This window comes from Hippocampus zosterae, unplaced genomic scaffold, assembly GCF_025434085.1.
Source record: "Hippocampus zosterae strain Florida unplaced genomic scaffold, ASM2543408v3 HiC_scaffold_416, whole genome shotgun sequence".
Taxonomy (NCBI): domain Eukaryota; kingdom Metazoa; phylum Chordata; class Actinopteri; order Syngnathiformes; family Syngnathidae; genus Hippocampus; species Hippocampus zosterae.
The window spans coordinates 1172-23901 of record NW_026262946.1 but is presented as its reverse complement, the minus strand read 5'-3'; the positions used below and the strand labels follow the sequence as shown (position 1 = coordinate 23901).

General features: G+C 54.8%; 4 protein-coding genes across 4 annotated transcripts; all 4 read right to left on the bottom strand.

Moving 5' to 3' along the window:
• Positions 1-599: 599 nt before the first annotated feature.
• LOC127595149 (uncharacterized) lies at positions 600-1857 on the bottom strand. Its single transcript, XM_052056826.1, is given in 3 exon segments — positions 600-1315; positions 1318-1467; positions 1470-1857. Coding segments are annotated over 3 exon segments (1254 nt in total).
• A 3934-nt stretch (positions 1858-5791) lies between these two features.
• LOC127595148 (50S ribosomal protein L11-like) lies at positions 5792-6097 on the bottom strand. The gene has a single exon (XM_052056825.1). The coding sequence runs from the start codon at positions 6095-6097 to the stop codon at positions 5792-5794; it is 306 nt and encodes a 101-aa protein (XP_051912785.1).
• Positions 6098-8557: 2460 nt separating this feature from the next.
• Positions 8558-9091, bottom strand: LOC127595147 (uncharacterized). Its single transcript, XM_052056824.1, is given in 1 exon segment — positions 8558-9091. A coding segment is annotated over 1 exon segment (534 nt).
• An 11227-nt stretch (positions 9092-20318) lies between these two features.
• Positions 20319-21194, bottom strand: LOC127595146 (uncharacterized). Its single transcript, XM_052056823.1, is given in 1 exon segment — positions 20319-21194. A coding segment is annotated over 1 exon segment (873 nt). The 5' UTR covers positions 21192-21194.
• Between the last annotated feature and the right edge of the window lie 1536 nt (positions 21195-22730).

The following is a 22730-nucleotide window of genomic DNA, read 5'->3' as shown; positions in this document are numbered from 1 at the left end:
CTGGTCAGGGTGTGTATCTATGTCCTGCGGTTTGTCAGTAACTTCGGGCAGAAGGAGAGCGCCGGCAGGCCATATCCCTGCTGTATTCGTATCGGAGGGTTATCCGGGCCTCCAGGCCGCTGGCCTCGCTAACTTCGCTACACAAGCTGAGGCCGCAGCTGCCTTCCAAGCAGCTGCTGAAAGGACTGCTGCACGGGTTCACAATCCTGTCCGACTGCAACGACCTGGCCTGGTGGGCTCATGACCTTGGTTTCTGCCGCGATGAGGGACGCAAGACCTGGCTGTAGCATAACAACTTCAACTTCTATCTGCTGGAGTACCTGGCATACCTGGCCTTCACCACCCACGAGTATATGGGAGTGCCTGGCTGCCCAGCGCAGGCTGCTCGGACAGCTGGAGGTGCAGGGTGACAAGCAGACGCTGGTCAGTGCGCTGGCCCGCGAACAGCAGAACGAGCGGCGGCTGAGGGTGGACCTTGTCAAGCTAGTGCTGGACGTGATGCTGAGCCAGAGCGGGTCGTCCTTTCAACTGGTGCCCTCAACAGCCTCTAGAAGAGCGTGCTGGGGATTACCTCGTCCTGATCTCCTTGTATGTCGCTGTCATCGCTTGATCTTGCTATTAATCACCAGCAGGTCCCCATCCTGCACGACGTAGCCCCGGCCAACCTTCTGAGCACGGGCCAGCCAGTCACCCTTCTCGCTCCACCCCTCGAACCCGAGCACCTGCGCCGAGACGAACCCTCGGGCCAAGTCGGTATGGATTTCCGAGGCGGCATCCACCACCGAGACGCCTTTCCTGACGGTCCAGCACTTGACCTCATCCGGGCCCACCGTAAAAAAGTGGATCAAGTTTAGCAACCCGTACGCTCTCTGGATCAATCTAGATACCGTTTCTGAGCTGCGCCCGTGCGTGGCCAGATACTTTTGTTCCTCCGCCACGCTGAACTCAAAAGGCTGGCAGTGGTACTTTTCCGCCACCTGGCTCACCAGCGCAGCAGAGGGGGCCTTGCCTGGAGACATGTTCAGGCAGCAAAGAATCGGCTTAGAGGTGAGGAAGTTAAACCGGTTGAGGATCTACAGCTCAGAGGGTGACCACTTGCCGTCTCGGATGAAACTGCACTTTTTTAGCATGCAAACTGCCTTGTGCATCGTTGCCTGAGTCTTTTCATTAGATGCTCCTCCCTTGCGACCAGCTGTGGCCTCAGCCTTTTCCGCCATCGACAAGTCCTTCTTGCAAAGCTATTCGTTGATAATCCCGAAGTCGCGGACCGGATCAGCTCCGCCTTCAGTGTGAGCAACCTCCTCACCCTCAAACACCTCAGGACGTGCAGCAAGGCATCCACCTTCGAAATATGCGACAAGAACTAATTGCCAAGCCCAAAGCCCTCTGAAGCTCCTTTGACGAGGCCCGCGATATCGGTGACATGCAGCACTGCAGGAGATTGCTTTCTAGGCCTGTAGTGGCGATCAGTCTCTCGAAGCGGGGATCAGGGACCTTGACGATCGCTTCGTTAGGGTCGATCGTGCAAAAAGGACGGTTTTCGGCAGGCACGTCCAGATTGCTCAGCAGGTTAAAAGTGCTGCTTTTCCCGATATTGGCCATCCCCACGATGCCCACCTTCAGCTGGGAGGACTGCCTGCCCAGGATCACTTCCTTCTCAGGGGCCTTGCTAGCCCTCCTTCCCAGGGCGATCACTCCCCTCCACATACAATTTATGATGATTTTCGCACTGCTGGGGCTTGGCCACAGCATTGCTGACTTCGGGGGCTGGAGTAGCACAGTGGGGAGTTCGACCCACCTCCTAACTTCACTCTGCGGTCGACCAGTGCTAAGGACCAGGTGCTTCTCTCCTATCATCGAGGGTCATACAGAGTGCACAATTTGAACTCGACTATTCGCTTCCAGATCAGTGACCCTCCGTCGTTGAGTGCGGGGTGTAGTTTGATAGTCTGGCGTTTTGCTAGAGTCGGGGAGGATCGGTTACCTTGCATCTGGTGGTTGACAGTCAGCTAAGAACCAAGTGCAGCCTGCCTCTGAGGAGTGGCAGGGTCAGTGTGCGCAATGACGGGATGAGTTTTGTGAGGGACGACTAAAAAGTATTTTTCTATGACCCCGAGTGCAAATTCATCAGAGAGATGCGAATCTAGAGATAAAAGGAGCTTGCCTTTTTTGGCAAGCATGCAGTAGCGTGGTCAGAGCGCAGCCTCCAGGTAATCATTCTTAAAACGAAAATTATCATCTCACCTGCCCTGTTTTCGCAGGCCTCAAATACCCCCTCCAGTCGCATAACACCTTTAGTCTCTTCATCGCTACAAAGTCACACAAAATATACAGGTATGAATTCGGGACCAGTGCAAGGTCACCAATATATACAGCATGCCGCTGCTGAACTCCACTTATGTCACGCGCAGCCAGATCGTTACTTGCGCGAGTGATGTGTGCTACCGGGTGGGGGTTGAGAGCGAGACCTATGCGCTGCAGAGGTTTGAGGGGGCTGTAGATATTGCGAGGACTTATGGCCGGTAGTTTACCTGAGCTGTGGAAAGACCTGCAAGGCCTACCGGAGGTCGCTCGGGACTCAATAGGAAAATAGAGCCACTGGCTGGCCAGAGTTCCATGGGCTTTCTTGATCGCCCTGGTGGTGGTTCTGCTAAAGGCCCGCTCCAACTATAAGAAGAGGAAGCAATGACAAACAATATAAATTCGTTATGGCAGAGCACTCCACCGAAAAACGGTATAAGGAGGCGATCGAGGCCTTGGTCGAGATGTCGTCGATGAAGAAGCCGGCATCCAGCATGGACAACATCTCGCCGTGGGAGCAGATCCCTAACCCCAACCCTGCTCGCAGGAGGGAGACAGCCGGTCAATTTCCTTCCTTGGAAGGTACATCCCCAGGAAGGAAAAGGAAAGCAGATTGGTTCTGGTGCGTAAATATAGGGCATCGACTGACCGCAGGGTGCATTGCAGCAGCGCGCTATCAAATATTTCGTGCAACCATCCTCTGCCACTAAAATCAGGCAGTGTAGCTGACAAGAGCAGTCTGCTGTCCCGACCTGCTGCAAGCATCCCAATTTCGACCAAGCTGCTGAGCCTAAAGCCAGCCTGCAGAGCGGGCCAGGCCTCAGACAGGCCTGGCTCTCGGCCCGCAGAAAAGCTGATAGAGCGACTACTGCAAAAAAAATAAAATTCAGGAGACATGAAGCTATTGATATCGCAGAAGAGCAAGTTCTCCTCAAAGCGGGCGCTGGTCGAGGCGGGAGGCCTCAGGGAGCGGATTTGCGGATTGCTGGCAGACCGACTGTGAATGAGTTAATGCAATTCATTAAGAAGCTCCTGGCCGTCCCGCTGTTCAAGGACTACCAGGAGGTCAAGGAGGAGAAGGAGTGGCAAGCTGGCTTCCTGAACGCCTGGACAGTCCGCCAGGCCACCCGCGATGTCAAGGAATCCGAGAACGTGTCCATGTTCATCCTGCCAAAGAAATTGCTCAAGAAGTACCGGGAGGAGGAACTCGCGGTCCTCAAAAGATAGCCCGCTTCCCTGATGCGGTTCAAGCACCCGGCCATCCTCTCGCTGGTGGAGCCTTTCCGCGAGGACGACAGCGAGATGGGCTTTGTGACTGAGCGTGTGCTGACTTCCCTTGAGATGGTGGTCTCACGAGCAGGCACGGAAGAGCTGCTTAGTTCTGAGCTGGAGATAAAGATTCTGGCGGTGGATTTACTGGAGGCACTTGACTTTCTGCACAATACTGTCAAATCGGCGCATCTGGCGATCTCTCCCGCCACGGTCTTTCTGACCGAGCACGCTAAGGGCAAGCTGGCGGGCTTTATGTTCAGCCAGGCGAAAGATCACCAACTTGACTTCAGGGGACCCGCCCATCCCTTGCTAGCCTTTTCGGCACCAGAGACAGTACAAGAAAGTCAGTCCTCGCCAGCCTCCGATATCTGGTCTTTCACCTTGCTGATCGCTAGGTTGCTGCTCCACCGCAAAAACCAGAAATTCACATTCCAGCCAGACACCTGCACCGAGTACGCCAAGAACCTAAAAGGATTCATCGACCACCTAAAGGCAGACTGTTCAGGAGACCTTCTGGCCTTCCTTGAAGGAGGTCTAAGACTGTCCCCGCACGAGCGATGGTCAGTCAGCGAGGTCAAGCGCTGCAGGTACCTGAACGACAACTTCATGCACACCTACCGCTTCCTGACCAACATCACAGAACTTGACCGCAAGCAGCAGATCATCTTCGTAAGGGGGCTGCTGACATCCTCCTGCAGTTCGAGGGGTCAGTCCTGCGACGGGTCATAGTGCCGGCTGTCATGGCTCTGTTCAAGTTCGATCATCTGGCTGGCCCTGCATGATGAACATCGTCCGGCTGCTGAAGGCCAAGGCGATTCCTTCCGAGTGCTTCATCCGGCAGGTATGGCCGCTCCTGCGCCCACTCTGCAGCAAAAAGGAATTATCCGCGATGCTGCTCCACGAACTGGTCTCGGCCACGGACCTACTCGCGGGCTGGTTTCCCCCCAGGAGATGGAGCTGACCATCATCCCGCTGATGCTGAAGTGCATGGAGTGCAAAGAGCCACAGCTACAGAAACTGGCTCTCACGAAAGTCGCGTACCTGATCAAGCAGCATGACTATCTGCTGATCCGCAACAAGTTCCTGCCTCGGGTGGTGGCGATCGCTGCGGGGGACAGCCAGCCCGAGGTGCGCCGGTATGGGTGCATCGCCCTGCTCAAGCTCAAGAAGGTGCTAGACACAGGCACGATCGTGGAACAGATCCTACCAGCCCTCGAAAAAAGCAGGGCCCGAACTCAGACCCTTTCATCACTGCCATCATCTTCAAGCTCTACAGCGAACTCACCACCGGCCTTCCCATCGAGTCCCTGGGAAGCAAGGTCCTGCCGGCCATCATCCCCTGCCTCACCGACATGTCACTAAACAAAAACGAATTTGCGGATGTCAAGGGCATCATTCTGAGCTTGATCCAGAGGATCGAGACGGAGCGGGTCAAGAGCTTTACCGAAATTGCTAGGACTAATTTTTCCTTGACTTTAAGGAATTGACGAAGAGCCTCAGGCCCCCATGATCGGCAGCAAGGAGTATGAAATGGCCATGGGAATCGGCCGCCACCAGGAAGCCCCGATGCAGCCCAAAATGTAGACAACAAGTCCGCAAATGCCTTGGAACGTTCAGTCAGGGGATTGGTCCCAACCCCAATCGAAAGTTGAATGGCCCAGCCCTCCGAAACAACCTGAGTGGCCGGCTCAAGTGCCCAGTCTATAAACAGAGTTCATATGGTCAGAGCCCGCAAAGCCCACAGGCCAGCCTTGGGCGAAGGCATTTCCTGGCCCTCTATGACAAACCAGACCCCATCCAGCAAAGACGATGGCGACCTTCTTTGATCTTATAATAACCCCAAATAGTAAAGTCATTGATATGTTGATGTTTTTTATGGGATACAGCTTCTTTCTTAACATTTCTGATATCTTTTGCAATCATTTATCATAGTCACTTGATTCTTATCATTTGGTTACCTAATAAATTCAGCAAGGATTCCAGCTCGATGAAGGGCGGACTGTCCTTGCATAATCACAGTCAGTAGATCACCTTGCTGAGCTGCTTCTTTCCCGGGAATAAGTAACATCATGATAATAAAAGATCACATCTTGACCTTGGGAGCGAAGGGGACCGGCTTTTCAGTGGAGTCGACGGGGTAGATGCCCATGGAGGCGCACTGCCCCAGCACCATCTGGATGATCGACTCCAGCCCCAGGTGCATCAGGTCTTCGTCCAGCTACTTCTTGATCTTGGCGATCTCCACGATGTAGAAGTAGGGCACCTCGGTGTGGAACATGCGGCCCGGATACATCGAGAACTTCTCTGCGCCCGTGGCCTTGCGCAGGAACCAGCTGGTCTCGGGCGGCTTGATCTGCATTTCGTAGGACCGATCGGTGAAGGAGTAGACGATGACCCGCAGCGGCACGTCGTTGCGGATGGCGCTGGTGCGGGCGTTGAACTCCTTGCAGAACTGCATCATGTTGATGCCCAGGGGGCCCAGCGCCTGCCCCATCTTGGGGTTGGGCTTGGCCACGCCCGCCATCGCCCGGATCCGGGTGTAGCCCTTGTACCACACCGGCCCCCGTGCTCATTATTAAATCAGAACTATTCGGGCTGCTCCCGCATGAACCGCTGCAGCAGCGAGAACTCCTGCCTGCCCTCTCTCGGCTCCTCGCCCCTGCTCTGCACTGCCTCCATGGTCTCGAACTTCTTCTGCCGGACCTGCGGCTGTCTCGGCGCCGGCCTGCTCTGCCCCAGCTCTGACTCCAGCTTGGCAGAGAGCCTCCTCATGTAGGCCTCCAAGTCCTCAGTGCGCTTCTTATGCTTTCGCTTATCAGTCTTCTTGATGAGCCTGTCTTGGTTCTCAATGTAGACGGACTCACTGTCCTTCTGCAGCTGGTAGTCCTCGGGTCTGTCTTCTTCTTTGTCCTCCATGGCCTTGCGAAAATAGTCGTCCAGCTTGGTGATGCGCTCGGCGGTGTCCACTTTATGCCGGAGGGGCTCGATCCGAGGCATGGCGGAGGCAGCCGCCTCTCTGCCCGCCAGCAGCTGCATTCTTCGGATTTCAGACTCGTAGCGCTCCTTCTCGAGATCAAGCACGCCTAGCTTGCTTTTCAACTCCTCTGACATCCTGACAGTCTCTGCCTCTTTCAGTTCGATCGCCCGAAGCTTAGCACTGAAGTCCGCCTACCGAAGCAGCAGATTGTTCTTGAGACTGTCCACCTCCTCGAACAGCCGAGTCCGTCTCGTCTCAAAGTCTTGCCGCTCAGCGTCCAGGTTCCTTCGCTACTTCTCGAGCAATTCTTTAGCCAACGCAGCCTCTTTTTTCTAAGACTCCAAGTCAAGTCGGTCTCTCTCCATCAGCCGGTTGCTTTCCTCACGGGCACGGCGCATCGCCTCGACTGCCTTCGCACGCTCGTTTTCGAGCTGCACGGTCTGTGCATGCACTCTCTTCTCTGCCTCGATCACGCGGTCAAGGTCCTTCATGATGGCCAGTTTCTCGCTCTCGACTTGCTGCTTGAGATTGGCTTCCCGCAGGACTAGAGCATGCCGTTCCTACCGCAGAGACTCCTGCTCTGCCTCCATTTTTTTCTAGGCAGCCGCAATCCGGGTCTTCAGGAATTCGAGACTAGCCTCCTGCTGGGCCTGCAGCTGACCTGCAAGCTAGGGCTGAGCAGGAGCAGCTGGGATGGAAGCCTCGCGACGGGCAGTCTGGTCCTGCAACAGTTTAAGCTCGCCCTCGAACATTTCCTTCTGGGCCTTGATGAGCTCCTGGTAGTGCTGCTGAGTGCTGGCCTGCTCGACCTTGAAGCTTTGCTGCAAGCGAGTCCGCTACCTCTCGTAATACTACTAAAGCTGTTTGAGCTGGGCCTCGTGCCTGCCGCGCTCCTGCTTGAGCTGCTCCTGAAACATCGCCGCCGCCTGCTCGCCTTGTTCCTTGCGCTATTTGTCCAGCATCTAGTTGTTCTCTTTGTGGTAGCGGTTGCCAGGGCTCTACATCGGGGCCGGGTCTTTGGGAGTGGGCTTGAATTCAGGGCCGTTAAAGGTCAGCTCCTTAGCCTTCTAGCGAGACATGTCCCTAGGGTTGCGCATGTTGCCACGCCGTGAACTCGGCTCGATGTCCAGCTTAGGAATCGGATCATTAGGCTTCTGGTTGTTGCCTGAAGAAGGTTAGATGTGTGAGTCACCAAACAGTTACGACTTCTACTCAGGGACCTTTGCGAGGCCTACCTTGGAGGGTGGTTTAGCGGCGGTATTGCCGGAGAAGATGGAGTCGTTGACTAGGTCGTCGAGATCGAAGTCGTCAACCTTGTCAGGTTGTTTGGGTGGGGGCGGGTTCTGGGGGGGAGGGTGGCCGGAGGCGGGCCTGCGGTCGCGGAGGGAGGCGGGGCGGGCGGGCGTGGGGGTGGGCTGGTAGGCGACCTCAAGAAAGTCCTAATCAGCGTAGTTGTCAAACATAATTAGAGGGAGGAGAGTTGATAGATATTTCTAGAATCAAATGAAGATGTAGAGTGGTCACCAGCCAACACCCCATCATCAAGTGGGCCCAGCGCAAGGACAAGGTCTACATCACCCTCGAGCTCAGGGACCTCGCCAATGAAAAGGTCGACCTCACCGACACCAGGATCGCCTTCCGGGGCTGCTCCGACAAGAAGGAATTCGAGTTCGACTACGAGTTGTTCGGCGAGGTGGTGGTCGCGGACTGCAAGTGGAGAAGACCGGCTTCCACATGCGCTTCATCCTGGCCAAGAAGGAGGAGGGCTGGTGGGTGCGGCTCGTCAAGGAGGCCAAGAAGAACACCTACATCCAGTGCGACTGGGACCGCTGGGTGGACGAGGACGATGAGGCCGAGGAGGCGGGCAAAGGCATGGGAGGCTGGGACCCCAGCCAGATGCAGGGCTTCGGCGGCGAGGAGGACTCAGACGACGAGGGCGGGCTGGACGACCTGCAGCCCGAGGAGTAGAAGAAAGCCGAGGAGGAGGAGAAGGCCTGATGGAGATCGTCAATTGTTGGTGGCCTTGGTGAGGACAGTGGCGAACTGCTCCTTGTTGACGGTCTTGCCCTCGTAGTTGTTGGCCTCGCGGATCATGAGCTGCAGCTCGTCGTCGCTCATGGTCTCGCCCAGCTCTGCAGCCACCTTCTGGAGGTGCTCGAGGGTGATGACGTCGCTGTCCTCGGCGAACAGCTTGAAGGCCTTGTCGATCTCCTCGATGGACTCCTTCTCGTTCATCTTGGCAGTCATGATCTGCAGGAACTCGGTGTAGTCGATGTTGTTCGAGTTCTCCTTGCTCTTGGAGTCCGTGTTCAGCTACCCGATCAGCCGCTTTATCTCGTCCTTCTTGGGCTCCACCCCCAGCGCCCGCAACGCCACCTTCAGTTCCTTAACGTCGATCACCCCGCTCCCGTCCGCGTCGAACAGGTCGAACGCCTCCTTGATGTCCTTCTTCTGCTTCTCGGTCAGCTCCTGCTTGAAGGCGTCCTTCGAACGCAGTTTCTTGGGGATTTTCTTGGCCTCCTTGCCTTGCGCCTGCGACATGGATACAATCAAAATGATCTGCCGTTCGGTCCGCCGCCTCTACCAAGTTCAGACCCTCAAGGGCCCCGCCCAGGCCACCGACCACCGCAACCTCCGTCTCGGCGGCCTCTTCCTCGAGGGGCAGAAGCAAGACCTCCCCAACCTCATCTTCTTCCCGGAACTGCTAGACTCCCCCAGCAGCTGGGCGCCCTTCTTCGGCAACAGCGGCATCCTGAACTACCGCAACGTCTACATCCTCAACCCCCGCAACGTGGGCAACTCCGACCGCACCGACGACATGAACTACCTGCTGATGGCCGACGACGTGCAGCGCTTCATGTACGAGCACAAGATCTCGACCGCCACCCTGGCGGGCCACGGCATCGGGGCCAAAATCGCACTGGCCTTCGCCTGTCTCAATAACGAGCGCACCACCGGGTACATCGGTATCGATAGCTCTCCCATGGACCAGCGGTTCCATGAGTCCTTCAAGGAGCTGCAGGACATCCTCAAGGCGGTCAAAAAGACTCCTCTGCACTCCTTCGCGGAGGCCAGGCAGCACGTCACTACCGTGGTGCAGTGCCCCAAGTGGAGGGAGATCTTCTTGCAGCGGCTGCTGGACGAGAAGGGGCAGGCGGCTTGGGATTTCAACTTCGCGGCAATCGAGCACGCCCTGTTTTACAAGCACACTGAAAACCTGGGCAACTGGCCAGTGCTGGCAGGACTCTACGGAGGCAGGTCGCTGTTCTGCTTCCCGAGTACTCGCGGTGGGTGCACCTGAACACCAACACCATGCCGATGTACAAGGTGTGCCTGCAGCTGCAGGGCTATGGGCATGACATCCGCATGATCAACGGGGACGAGAACCCGCTCAACCACTGGATGTACGACTACCCTGAGGAAAGCGGCTCGCTGGCGTGCGACATCAAGGAGTTCCTGGCGAAGAAGGACGGAGTGCACGTGCTGCTGGCGAACCGAGACGAGGTGGGGCGGGTGGCCATCCCCGACATCCCGCACAGCCGGGACGACCCCTCGCACGTGTACGAGCCCTACATCCCCGCGCACTACCACCACAACTGGCGCTACACCCAGGCCTATCGAAAATGACAAGAAATAATCAATGCAGAAGCTGATCGTGCCCCTTGATCTGCTGGTCGACGAGCTGGCCATGGCCAACTCTCTTCTCAGCTGGCTTAGCCTCGCCCGCAGGGCCCCTCGCCCGGTCTTCTCACGCGAGGAATTTCTTGAGGTGGCTGCCATCCCCGTCGAAGAGCTCGATCAACTCATCGACCGGTACCTGCCTGCCCTCAAGCCAAGGGTTCTTAGCCTCCAATTTCGTCAGAGCCTGACCAGTCGGCCTCAAATAGAAAACCAACACCGTCCTAGTGCACTCCAGCTTCCTGGCTCCCAGCCATTACACTCGTCTTCGGGGGCTGTACACCTTTCTACCCAAACAGACCGAATAATCACCATCTGACACCTCGCTTACCAAAGAACTGCTTGAACTGGAGCCTGTCCAGCTGACCAAACTGGCCTTGTCGACACCCCCTACTAACCGGGAGGCCGAGCTGTGGCATGTTGGAAGCGTAAGAGTGGATGGGGCGAAGGTGGAAGGCAAGGTGGTTGAAGGCAAGCAGCTGGGCAGGGAGCTGGGCATTCCGACTGCCAACGTAAGCTTCGACCCTGGCTGCAGCCTGGCAGACCTACCGAACGGGATCTACAAGGTGAAGGTGAAGCACCTAGGGCAGATGCTGGTAGGGACAGCCTCGCTGGGCTGCAACCCGCAGGTGGAGGAGGGCAACGCCACCCGGAAGCTCGAGGTCTACGTGCACAACTGGGACCACGGCCAGAACTACTACGGAGAGAGGCTGGAGGTATCTTTCTAGAAGCTGATCCGCTTCGAAGGCAAATTCCTGAGCCTCTCTATCTTTTTGCAGACGATGTGGAACGATGTGTATTGCAAATGATGCCGATCCATCACTTCTCTTGCCTTAGTTGCGCCCGCTCCCGGATGAACCCCGCCCATTCCTCCGCACTCAGCCGGGCTGCCTCGCAGACCTGCAGGTTCATCTTCACGTGCTTGTTCTGCTTCATCCCCACCAGCGTGCTCTTCAGAGCCGGCGCAGGGATCGACCGGATGAACTGCAGTTGCTTTGCCCCGCTGTGAGACACCTTGAAGGTTTCGGCCGGCAGGGGCACGTTTATCAGGTGCCCCTGCATCAGCGGCGACGAGGTCATCAGGTTTATTCCCTCTCGATTCGCGGCCGTCAGGAAGGGTAGATCCTCGGTCTGGCCCGTGGGACTGGTCCAGGACTGCCAGGTACAGCCGAAGGACTCACTCATCATCATGTTGACTGGCAGCTGGACATAGCGCAGACCATGGTCTGATCCCGCCACGTCCTTGGCCATGGCCACCATCTTCTGCAGGTTGACATGCACGCCCTGCTCGCTCGCAGGTGATCGAAAGCAAAGCCACGTGGCCACCCCGTAAAACCGGATCCTGCCGGCCTTCCGCTCCTGCTCGCACCATACTATCGCCTCCTTCATCCGCCTCTAGAAGAGGTCGGCCCCGAGAGGCAGCTGGTTTTCTGCTGGGTTGTGAAGGTAGTAAAGGTCGAGTGTGGAAAGACCGAGGTTTGTGAGGGATTGCGATAGTTGCTGGGACAGGAACGCCGGGGACATACAATGGATGCCGTTGACAATCTCGTCGGACTTGACAGTGCCGTCCTCCACGATCTTCTGTGCGAGCTGCTGTTCGTCAACCTTCGTATCGAAGTCGCAAGGCAGGTACCCACCCTTGCTGCAGACCATCAACTCCTCTCGCTTATAGCCCAGCTCTCCCAAGCACCGTATCGCCGCTCCGATCTCTCTCTCGCTGCGCATGTACTGGTAGTTGATCGCAGTGTCGATCACGTTCACCCCTCCTGTCAATACGCTCTCCACCACTGAGTTGAACAGGGCCAGGCCGTCCGTCTCGGGGCTGCCGACATAGCTGCCGATCCCCACTGACGACAGCTGCAGGTTTTCGTGGTAAGGCTTGCGCCAGTTGTCAGTGTGAATATTCTGGCCGCGGAGGGCGTATCTGGCAGTGGCTGCTTCAGTGGCGTGGCCGGACAGGACTGCCTGGCTGGCCAGACACTCGGCTCGCTTGACCGAGCGGATGCCCGAGTCTGCACAGAAGGGCCGTATGGCCCTATACAACAAGTTCATGTTATTCATATTTTCTGGATAAAGAGCAGGCCGATCGAGTCTTCGCCCCGGTAGGAGTGCTCCACCAGGGTGTCCGCCTCCAGAGAGGCCGTGGTCTCTAGGGAATTTGGTTAGCCCTCTTTCCGGGTCAGCGTCTCGTAAAGCTCGTGGTTTGTGAACAGGTCGATGGCGAACTTTTTGGTGGTGAAGAAGACAACGGAGAGGCGATAGATACCGGGCTGGAGGAGGGTCACCCCGGTCTCTCCCTTATTCCACTGCAGGATGTCCGGGATGAGGTTGCGCAGCTGCACCTCCCAAGGGATCCTGCCGGCCAGAGCGTTGCCGGAGTGCCAGATCCACCTGCCGAAGGAACTCTCCTGGCACAGCGTCTGGTTGATCAGCGACTGGTCCTTGAGGATGTTGTCGAAGTCGATCTTGTTGTTGTTGAATATTTACTAGAGCTCGTTCATGCGGGACTCCAGGTGGCTGGAACTGCGCTCGGGCAGGGACTCCAAGTCCCGGAAACTAAGCTTGCCGCTCAGCTCCTTCTGGATCGTGCTGCAGAGCTGGCTCAGGGAGTCGATCCTGTCGAGAGGCTCCTTCCTAGCCTGCAGCGAGTCAATGACACCCGCAAGCTCCCTGATTTCGGACTGGAGGGCGGCAGTCTTGCCCTCCACCTCAGTGAGCCTGAGCTCGGGCTTGTCGCAGACCTCAGTGATCCTGTGGCTGATTTTGGACAGGTTCAGGGCTATTTCATGGTGCGCCTGCTTTATCTGGGTGCTGTTCGTGCCGGCCGCCTTCTTGTTCTTTTTCTTCAGTTCGTCTCTCAGCTGAGAAAGCTACCTGTTCAGTTCTTAGAATTGGCCGGTCGTTTATGCCTCGGAGTATTCCAGCCTTGCCTCGAGCCTTCTAAGGCTTTCTGGCAGCTTCGCCCCAAAGGAGTGATCCTCTCTTTTGGCCAGTTACTCGTGTTTGGCCCGCAAGGCCTTGATTTCCATTTCCAGGCGCTCGTACATCTTGCGGTCTACACGCTGATGGGGTTCGGACTTGCTGGCCATACTCTGGATGATGTCCCTGACATCATCGAAGCTCGCCTTTTCGTTGAGCGTGGCGGTGAGCCTGCTGATGTCCTTGAACGCGCAGAGGATGTCCTCCTGGCTGGCCTTTTCCTTGACTTTTTCGAGGATCTCAAACCTGATGCGGTTGCTGACCGAGCTCTCAAGATATAGCATGCGGGAATCAAGGGACCGGATGACATGAGACAGATCAAGAATCGACTTCCGAACGACCGGCTCTACCCCCTTCCACTCATGAAAGGAATTCAGCCGCTGCTCGAACAGCTCCATGTCGGGCAGATCAGAAATCCCTCTTTTGGCGGGTGACGCTGGCATTAATTATTATTCACTGAGATCCATTTAGCATCCACAAGCGAGGCACATAAATTTAAGGCAGAGGCTGCATAAAAAATTAAAATTGAAATAGCTGAGAATCAGTCGCAGCTGACGAAGTTGACTAGGATGAACGGCCGGCTCCAGGCGGGGGAGAGGCCCGGGGGCGAGGATTAGCCGGGCTGGGCGGGATGGGGGGGGCGACCGGGCCTCTGTTTTTTTTTGGGTCTATTCTAATTAAAAGCTAGTTAAAATGAGACTTGCCCCGCTTGAACTGGGGGTGGTAGTAGATCATTTTCTTTTTGGAGTTCCTTAATTTTTTGAAACCATGCAGGTTCAGCTGCCGGATAAAAGAGGTCATTTTCGAGTGGCGGAACAGCACCGGCAAAACGATCTTTTCGAAGTCCCGGTGGCGTTTGACCTGGAACATGTCACCGGCTGGTGTCCAGCGGATGAACTCAGCGTAGTTGGACTACTGATGAGCGAGGCACCTGGAGCAGCCAATAGAGTTTGTTGGCGAACTTGCTCTTTTTCGTGCAATCGCCTACCAAACCTGCATTCTATTAAATCTGCCAACAAACAAAAAATTTATTTTAGAAATAACCTCAACTGGTCATCTCCATTTCCCTCGAATCCGATCAAAATCGTCTCCTCGGATGTTGGCTAATCGCGCTCTCTAATTCGAGAGTCGAAATTCCTTTACTGATGACAGTAAAACCAGACATCTGGTGCGTTCAAATAAATAAATTAAATTTACTTTTATAAAAAAAAGAAAATTGAATATTACAGCATAATTGGCATCAGCGTGCTGCTTACTTTCTGCCTTTCTTAATCAACAAACAAACAAATCAAAAGACACTCATTTTAAGTTTATCGCCATTTTTTTAATTTCGTTTAATTTATTCATCTTTTTTTGCTCTTTGAAAATGCGAACTGTCGGATCTTGTGGCCCTCCGCCTCGCTGCTCTTCAGACCGTGTGCGGCCACCTTCTCAGGATTGACCAGGGTAAAAGCCTCGTCCCGACCCCACAACAGCATCACGCAGGGGCCACTGGTGAGCCTGCTACTTGTCCTGCTCCTCGACAAGCTGCATAGCAAATGGCATTCAAATTGTTGATTATCAATAGCCTCGCACTCGCCGCTCCCCCACTTTCCTAAACGTCTACCGCAGGGCCAGCTTCTCCCTCCGCAGCCGCTTGCGCGTGAGCAGCTGCTCCTCGAACATGCTCTTCAGGTAGAGTTGCTTTGGCGCTTTCTCGGTTGTATACGTACTGTTAATTTTCGGAAGCTTTTTGGGAGCAGGCAGCTAGGGAAGTTACTAAGGGTCAGGGGCGACAGGGTCCGGAGTTGGGGTCTTGAACTGGTTGGACATACGATGGGTAGTCACTTTGAAGAGACGAGGAGAAACCTCAGTGAGACTGGTATTGCGGACCGTCTATACTCTCCTGGGCGTCTAAGGACAGTCACTCCAAGGACTGATTTCTGCGACATCAAGTAAGGATGAAATCCACTTCGAGTGGATCATGATTATTAAGTGTGTTCAGATAGACTCTTTGATCGTCACTGGTGGGAACTTTAGATGTTCCGGGGTTGGGGTTGGGGTTGGGGTTGGGGTTGGGGTTGGGGTTGGGTTGGGGTTGGGTTGGGGTTGGGGTTGGGGTTGGGGTTGGGGTTTTTTGAGCTGCAGCCCCTGCGAGCTGAAGTCTTTCTCATCGAAGACGATTGCAAGGCTTTTTGTTGACCCCTCATCACTCTCAGCAATAAAGTACCCGAAGTCCCCCTTGTCGAGCAGGAACTCGTGGGAGTAGCAGAGCAAGGGACTAGCGATCACCACTTGCGCTCTTTCTTGGCTCGCTCGAGGAATAAGTCTCGCATGAAGTTAGGGTTGGCCTTTTTGAAGCCTCTGCGGTCGATCTTCGTGATTGTGGGGATCGTCATGGAGTATGCCGCGAGGGTTATCTACTCAGCCTTGCTTAAGACCTGAGAACGATCCTTGCCCTAGATTTTGATGTAAATGATGTAGTCTCCCGCCAGCCATTCTTCGTGGGCCGAAACACCTACAGGCCTAGAAGACGGTCTAAGATGCACCCCACAAACTCCCCGTCCTTCGCGACCAGCAGCTGCAGTTTTTTGTCAGACTGGGGGTTGTCGAAGTACGCAGTAAAGTACAGCTTAGTGGGGTTGTAGAGAGAGAGCTTGCAGAAATAGGATTTATGAGGAGGAATCGTGAACTTTTCGAAGGTGTAGTTAAAGCCTGTAAACATGTGGCAGATGTCCAGTGAGTCGAAGTACTCGATGAATCTGTTTAGAGGCATGAAAAGTAACCGTCGTCTTTGTTCGAGTACCCGACCCGTTTCTTCTCCTCTTCACTGATCTCGTCCCAGATTTTATCCCTGTCTGAAAACTCACCCTCCCACTCACAGTTACCCCACGGGTTCCTCAGCTTGACCAGCATGTGTCCTTTCATCAAGTTTAGGCGCTCGACTGAAATGACACTGTAGGCGTGATTCTCGAAAAGCCCCTTAGCGACTACACTCTTACTGCCCGCGCAGATGGGGAAGTTCATTTTATTAGCGTAGTCGAGTCTCCTTGCGATTTGCGCTTCGTGGGCCTTGGCCATGGTGGGCGGAATCCCCTATGCAGAGACGCTGTAGTGGTAGGTGGGGCCAATGCAAAATGCGCTAAGGACGTTATAAGGATAGCCTCCCGAAATGGCTTAATAACTGCCATGGACCTTAGCCCAGGCCTTTTAAAGGATCATGACCCACACCTCTTCAGTGCCGTCTCTGGGTTTTGCGAATACCAGGTTGCTATGAAGGTCGGCAGGTAGTCATCAACGACTACTTCGGTAGGCACTCCCCGCACTCGCACCCACACACAGTAGATGCCCTCCTTGATAGAATACCTGCTGAAAATTCTTGAGATCAGTCGGGGCCGCTCTGCCAGAGAAGCCAGGGAAGATAGGAAGTAACAGTCCCCAGAGTTACCCTGCACGATGTCGTCTGGGCGAATCTCTCTCGAATAGCACTGGGTTCGAGAACAGCTCGGTGATCCGGACCCACTTAATCCTTTTTAGTTGCCCTCGAGATCTCCGACTGACCCGCAGTCCGGGGGGAAATCCGAGTCCGTGAACTGGGTCTGCGAGGCAGCTGCGTTCTTGAGCAGCTGGCTGAAGCCGGAAGGACTGACCTTGATGACAGCCTGGTCCTCGCCAATGACCTCCTCGCTGTCAGCTGACTGGTGACGACCTCCCCCTCCTGGCCCTGAACCTTGTAGTGAACCAGCTCGGGCTGCTGGTGGAGTTTCATGCTCCGAAGAGCACATCCAGGTGCCACAGATCATAAATACAATACGTGGTTTCATTATCCGACCGTAGAAAGCTGATAATATTAATTAATATTAATGAATATTAATAATGTAGGCTTCACTCAGAACACCCCGGGAATGTAGCGGTGGCCCTGGTTCTCAACCGCGTTTATCGCTTGGAAGATCGCCCCTCGCTTCGCGCTGCACTCGAGGGCCGCCACCCGCTAGTCCTCCAGCCCGTAGCTGTCCCGCAGGTGGATGTTGGTTGTTGTAAGGGTTGTGGAATTCATCCACGTATGACCGTTTCCAGGTCCATCGAGTTTGAAGGGCTGCAGACTGCGTAGGTGGCAGAGAAGAGGTGCCCAGGAACAGGGAGCTGCCTCCATGGCAGGCCAGGGCGTGCCTGTTGAGGTTCCCGGGGGTTTTGCTGGCCCCTTTTGCACTAGCAGCGAGCAAAGAGTCATCCCACACAGCAAGCAAACCGACAGCTCTCTCTTTCCAACTATCTTGCCACATTCGATACACTTCCGCTGTCCGTACTCCTCCTGGAATTGGCGCAGGGTCTTCGGCAGCTGGATCAGCAGTGAGTGTTGGAGTTGGGGTACAGGATGTCCGGCTTTGCGGGTTATGTTCAGGAGCGCAGGGATCTAGTTGACCGGTTATCTGCCCAGGAGGGCCTGGATTGCTTCGAATTTGTACTTGTGGGTGGGTCGGGCCTCCTCAAGTGTGTTCTGGTAATCAGCCAGCTGCTGCTTGTCTTATTCTCTCAGCACCTGGCTCCAATTTCCTTAAAAATATCAAAAATTTTACGAGCGGTAGATAGAAGCACCTGCTCAAAGTGTTGGGGGTCGTGGCTGTACTGCAAGGCGGCCAGAGCTAGTGTATTGCTCATGGTAAAGGGCAGTTCCTCCTCGGCAATGATGACCAACCTAGCGGCGAATTCCTGCACGAAGGAGGTTGCAAAAGGCGGCTCAGGCACGAGACAGTTGACCCTGGACCTGCACATCGGACACTTATTGATATCGTCCTGCATTCCTTTAAAGCACTCTTCGTGGTACTCGTGCTTGCAGGTGGTGATGCTCAGTCCGACCCCCTGCAATCTTCAGCTGGTCGACCGTCATGTCTTTGGACGGTAAGTCGCTCAGAAACCAGTTGTTGGAAGGGCACAGGTAGGCCACCTGCCCGAACGCACTGTCAGAAGTAAGTGGCTCGCGGCAGATCAAGCAGACCTTCTACTTCCGCAGGGCCGTCCGTGGTGCAGAGATGCTTTTCTCGGGCCAGCTTGCTTTTGTTCTTGAGCTTATTCCTCTTATCGTCACGTCTGGCCTTGAGTGCTTACTTTTCGGGGCTTGATTCTGTTTAGACCTGTTTGGAACCTTATTTTGGGCGCATGAAAGGAAGGGTGGCTAAAAACTCAGACATGCCGTTGATCGAGCTGAAGGCCCGTATGAATTCAGCCGGTTGTGGGCCAGCGTGGTCTCGGGCAGGCTGGTTCGGGGCGATGGTGTGGAACTTCACTAGCACGCAGATGACATCCTTCAAGTCATTGACCCTGCTCCTCTCTACTTTGAAAGGACTGTTGAATGTCGGGGCACTCAAAACGTTCAAAAGCTAGTCGATATCATGGCCGCTTCCCTCTACTTGATGGATTCGACTGGGACTGCCAAATACTCTAGGTCCTTTAGGTTTGCTCTGACCTCATAAAAGGATGTTATTCGGTAGCAGAACAGGAAGGGATCTGGAAAGGCAACAGGCTCGATAGGCACTAAGTACTTTCTTTCGCGCCGGGCTACGGCCTGGAGAATGCCTCGCCCGGCCGTTCCGGAGTTGGTCGGAGCTTAGCTTCATCGTGGCCTCTACCTGTTCGTAGGTAATAAGCTTGACCGAAGAGAGAAGGTGCCTGAACTTTAGTTTCATATGGTCCAAGAGAAACTCGGTCGGAGGCCTGGCCCGCCTCCACCTCAAGACTGAAATCAGCAGAGCGGTCGGTGATCATGGAAATCAGCCGCAGCAGCACGTACTTTGTCAAGCTGATGTCCTTGATGACCTCTAAGTTTAACTTCTTAAGGCTGAGACAGAAAAGTTTGCGCTCGGTGATGAAGTCCGCGTGCCCTTGCTGTGATACGCGGTAGCCCTCGCTGAGCTCCATGCGGTCGGGGTGGCAGCGTCCTGCCGCCAGCACTGTCATCGAGAAGAACAACCATCCCCTCGCTCCTGGCAGAGGCGGACAGCAGTGCCTTCCGGTAGACTGTGTCGGGACCCCGACCTTCTCGTAGCAGTGATACAGTATCATGAAAGTATGCGCTCCAAGAGAAAAGGACTTTTCGCTGGGTGTGAGTTCGCTCAGGTGGGGCACCATGTCGTCCATGATATTTAGCAGTAGGGGTTTGGGGTCGGGCTGGGCCATGATGTGGCGCATGGAGGGCAGCAGCACCAGCTCCAGGTAGAAGTGCTCCAGCCTCTGTAGCTAGCTGACCTTGACGCCCTGGTTTTCGAGCTTGCTCAGTTCAACCAGCTCCAGGTAAGTCTGCCGGCTCTTCTACCAGAATGCAAGGCAAGACCGCTCGAATTTGGTCATGAGAGTCAGGTCGCTTAGGTAGGTGTAGAGAACGTGGATGGAAGATTCCCAGCTCACGAACCAGTTGCGGATCGACAGTCGCAGAGGCGTTTCCTCCAGCAGGTAGAGGAACAGGGACTCTGAGGTGAACAGCTGCACCGACAGCGAGTGCAGCTCCTTGCTCCTGACCGCCGTGCCGTAGTGCCTGACAAACTCGACAATGCAAAGCTGCTTGAACTCCTGCCACTGGAACATCGACAGGCAGAAATCATGGAATTCCTTGAAATCTTTGAGCTACAAGAGCAGCTGTGCCAGGAGGGTCATCTCTTGGTATGTGGTCTGCAGCACCTCGTACACCAGCTTGCAGTAGGCGATTGACTTGCTGGTCTTTTTAGTCAGCTTGGCGACTAGCTTCTTCAATTGCGATTGCTGTTTCCAGTGCTCTTCTAGGCACTCGACGAACGCCTGCCTCCAGAAATTGATGAATTGGTTAGCTACATCTGGATCGACCTGCACGTCAAGCTGCTCTCCAGTGTGCTTTTTGCAGAACCCTTCGGCAACCATGGCATCAATATCCCCGCAGTCGCAGCAGCCTGCGACGCTAGACTTCACGACGACTCGATGTCCTCGATGGTCACTGTTTTAAAAGCAGGCCATGCAATAGATGGTGGTGTCGTCTTTGGAGCAGTCGATGCAGTGCACCCCCGAGTCCTTGGCAGTCATGACCTTGGAGCACACGCGAGTGGCCTCTGGTAAATCCGGCAGATACACTTCCATAATTAGCAGGTTTGACACATGCGTTAAAGGTTCACTGTTGACTGGAGGTAAAAAACGGGTGGTTTAAGATCGCTCTGGTCGATATCCGCTGGCTGGGGCTCAGCACCACCGTCTTCTCGATCAGGTCTTTCTAGGTGGGCTCTAGCCCCTACAGGCTGGCCTGGCACCCTCGGAACTTGGGGAAGGTCGGCTTAAAGTCAGGAAGGCTCAGAAAGGCAGAATCCCTTTCGATTGAAGGCGTGCCGAAATACCGAAAAATCTGAAAGGCCTGATCAATTTCTGAATCGCCCACGAACAGTGGCCGGCCAGTCAGCATTTCGTAGAGGATGCAACCAAAGGCCCATATGTCCACCCCTGCCGTGTAGTGCTGCTCTCCCATGAGAATCTATGGAGCACGGTACCACAGGGTCTCGATCTCGCGGGAAAGCGTGAGCCTAGTCGGTCCGTGTGCTCTCGCTAGGCCGAAGTCTGCAAGTTTAAGCTGGCCCTGTCCCCCCACCAGCACATTCTGAGGCTTCAAGTCTCGGTGCAGTATGCGCCTGGAGTGACAGTGATCCAAGGCCCTAACTATCTGCAGAGCCAGACTCTTCAGCTCCGCCTTCGAAAGGCTGCCTTTGCGCGCCTGCAGATACTTTCGGAGGTCAGTGTCTAAGTATTCGAATACCAGACAGAGGCGATCCGGGCTGAGCTGGGCGGACAGCAGCTTGACGATGTTAGGGTGGGGCTGGAGCTCTTTGAGGATGGAGATCTAGCGGAGAGAGGTTGAGGGGACTCCTTCGTTGTGCTACTTGGCGAGTTTGATCTGCTTGAGGGCGACTGTCCGCTTTAGCAGCGGGTCCCAGGCCTTGAACACCACCCCATAGGTGCCCTCCCCGACCTTCTCGAGCTTCCGGTAGTCTTCCATCACTATTTTATTAACGAGCCATCGAATCAATTACTGATAATAATAATTGGTCATTGGCACAATCAGAACAAGCAAGCCAGTCATGAGAGGTGGATGATATGCTGCACTAAGGGGACAAATAATTTGCATAGAATTTATGAGGGCTGTACGTTAACCCTTGCGGCGTTCATTCTTCGAGGCTAAAGAGAGAAGCTTTAGTCCGGTTGGAAAGAGTCGCCTGGCCCACAGCTTCCTGGCCTAAAACAAGCTGGAAAAAGAGAACTTGTGTCTTTAAAAGATCAGCACTGTCCTGCAGAGAAAACTGTCAACCCAGAGTCACGTCGGGACAGCCAGAGAAAAGCAGGCGGTACGTGAAGACCTGAGACTGAGGGTCAGCTAGGCACGGCTCCGGGCGAGCAACGACCGCACCACGTCCAAACTGCGGCTGGAATAGATTCGGGCTCGCCGGCTATAGCTTTAGTCCCGGATCAAGCAGGCTGAAAGGCAATACAGCGAGTTCGCCTAACTGATCATCCTCAAGAAGCAGGAGAAGGAAAAACTCATCGGCTAGATCGAAGCCCAAGGGGTGGAGGAGTACGAGTACCGCAAGCTGCTGAATGCGATCAGCCTGCTCACCTCGGAGACCCAGGCTTTGAAGAGCAAGGTGGCAGCCCTGTGACTATAGAGGCACATGCATGACCGTGGTTATTGTGGCTATTAATTGATCTATAATACCGGTGTTGATTAGATACAATTACATGGTTAGGTTCGAAGAGTATTTACAGCAGGACAACGAGCTTGCTGGGCCCTACGAAGCTGCGATCAATAGGGCCTCTTGCGGGAAGGAGAACTGCACCGGCAGTGTCGAGTACGTAGGCGGGAGCTCAGGCCGCTGTGCCGGATGTGCAGCAGCGGTGAGAACTTGCATATCAACTTGATCACCAGGATCGGCCCCTAGTAAATGGTCAATAAACTCAACAGCCGGGAATTAAAGAAAAAGGTTCTGGATAATTTGAAAAAATACCAGAACCAGATCATCAGTGGGATCAATACTGGGTTCGAGGAAATCACCAAGTTCGTGGAGAAGATAGAGCACCGCGGCTGCCAAGAACTCATATAGGCCTTACTCAAGGCCAAGGGGCAGGTTGCCAGGATGGAGAAGCCTGACGGCAGGGCTCTCAACTAAGTGGTCAAGGTCATCCAGCAATTCGATTAGGAGGTCAAGAACAAGGACAAGTCAAGTGAGCACCAGTCTCTGAACTTCATCGTGGACACACTTAAAAGCTTTGCTGAGAAGTGTGCCGGGCAGTTCACTGATTTGTTGAACTACATGCCCATCAACGGCCGCGAGTCACGCACCCTCAGGGCCGAGAGCTGGGATTAGCTGGCACTGGCCGTCAGGAGTCTAGACGCCCCCATCGCTACCCTTAACCTGGTCAACACCGACCCTCATTGCGACCTGTTCATCTCCATTTCGGAGGTCGTTAAGGCCATCGAGGAGTCCCCTCACAAGGCCAATCTGAAGAACCTGGGTCTCTACTTCAAGTGTAGTCCTCACCA

Coding starts and splice junctions, on each gene's coding strand:
- LOC127595148 (XM_052056825.1), bottom strand. CDS start 6,097: ATGGCGGGCGTGGCCAAGCCCAACCCCAAGATGGGGCAGGCGCTGGGC.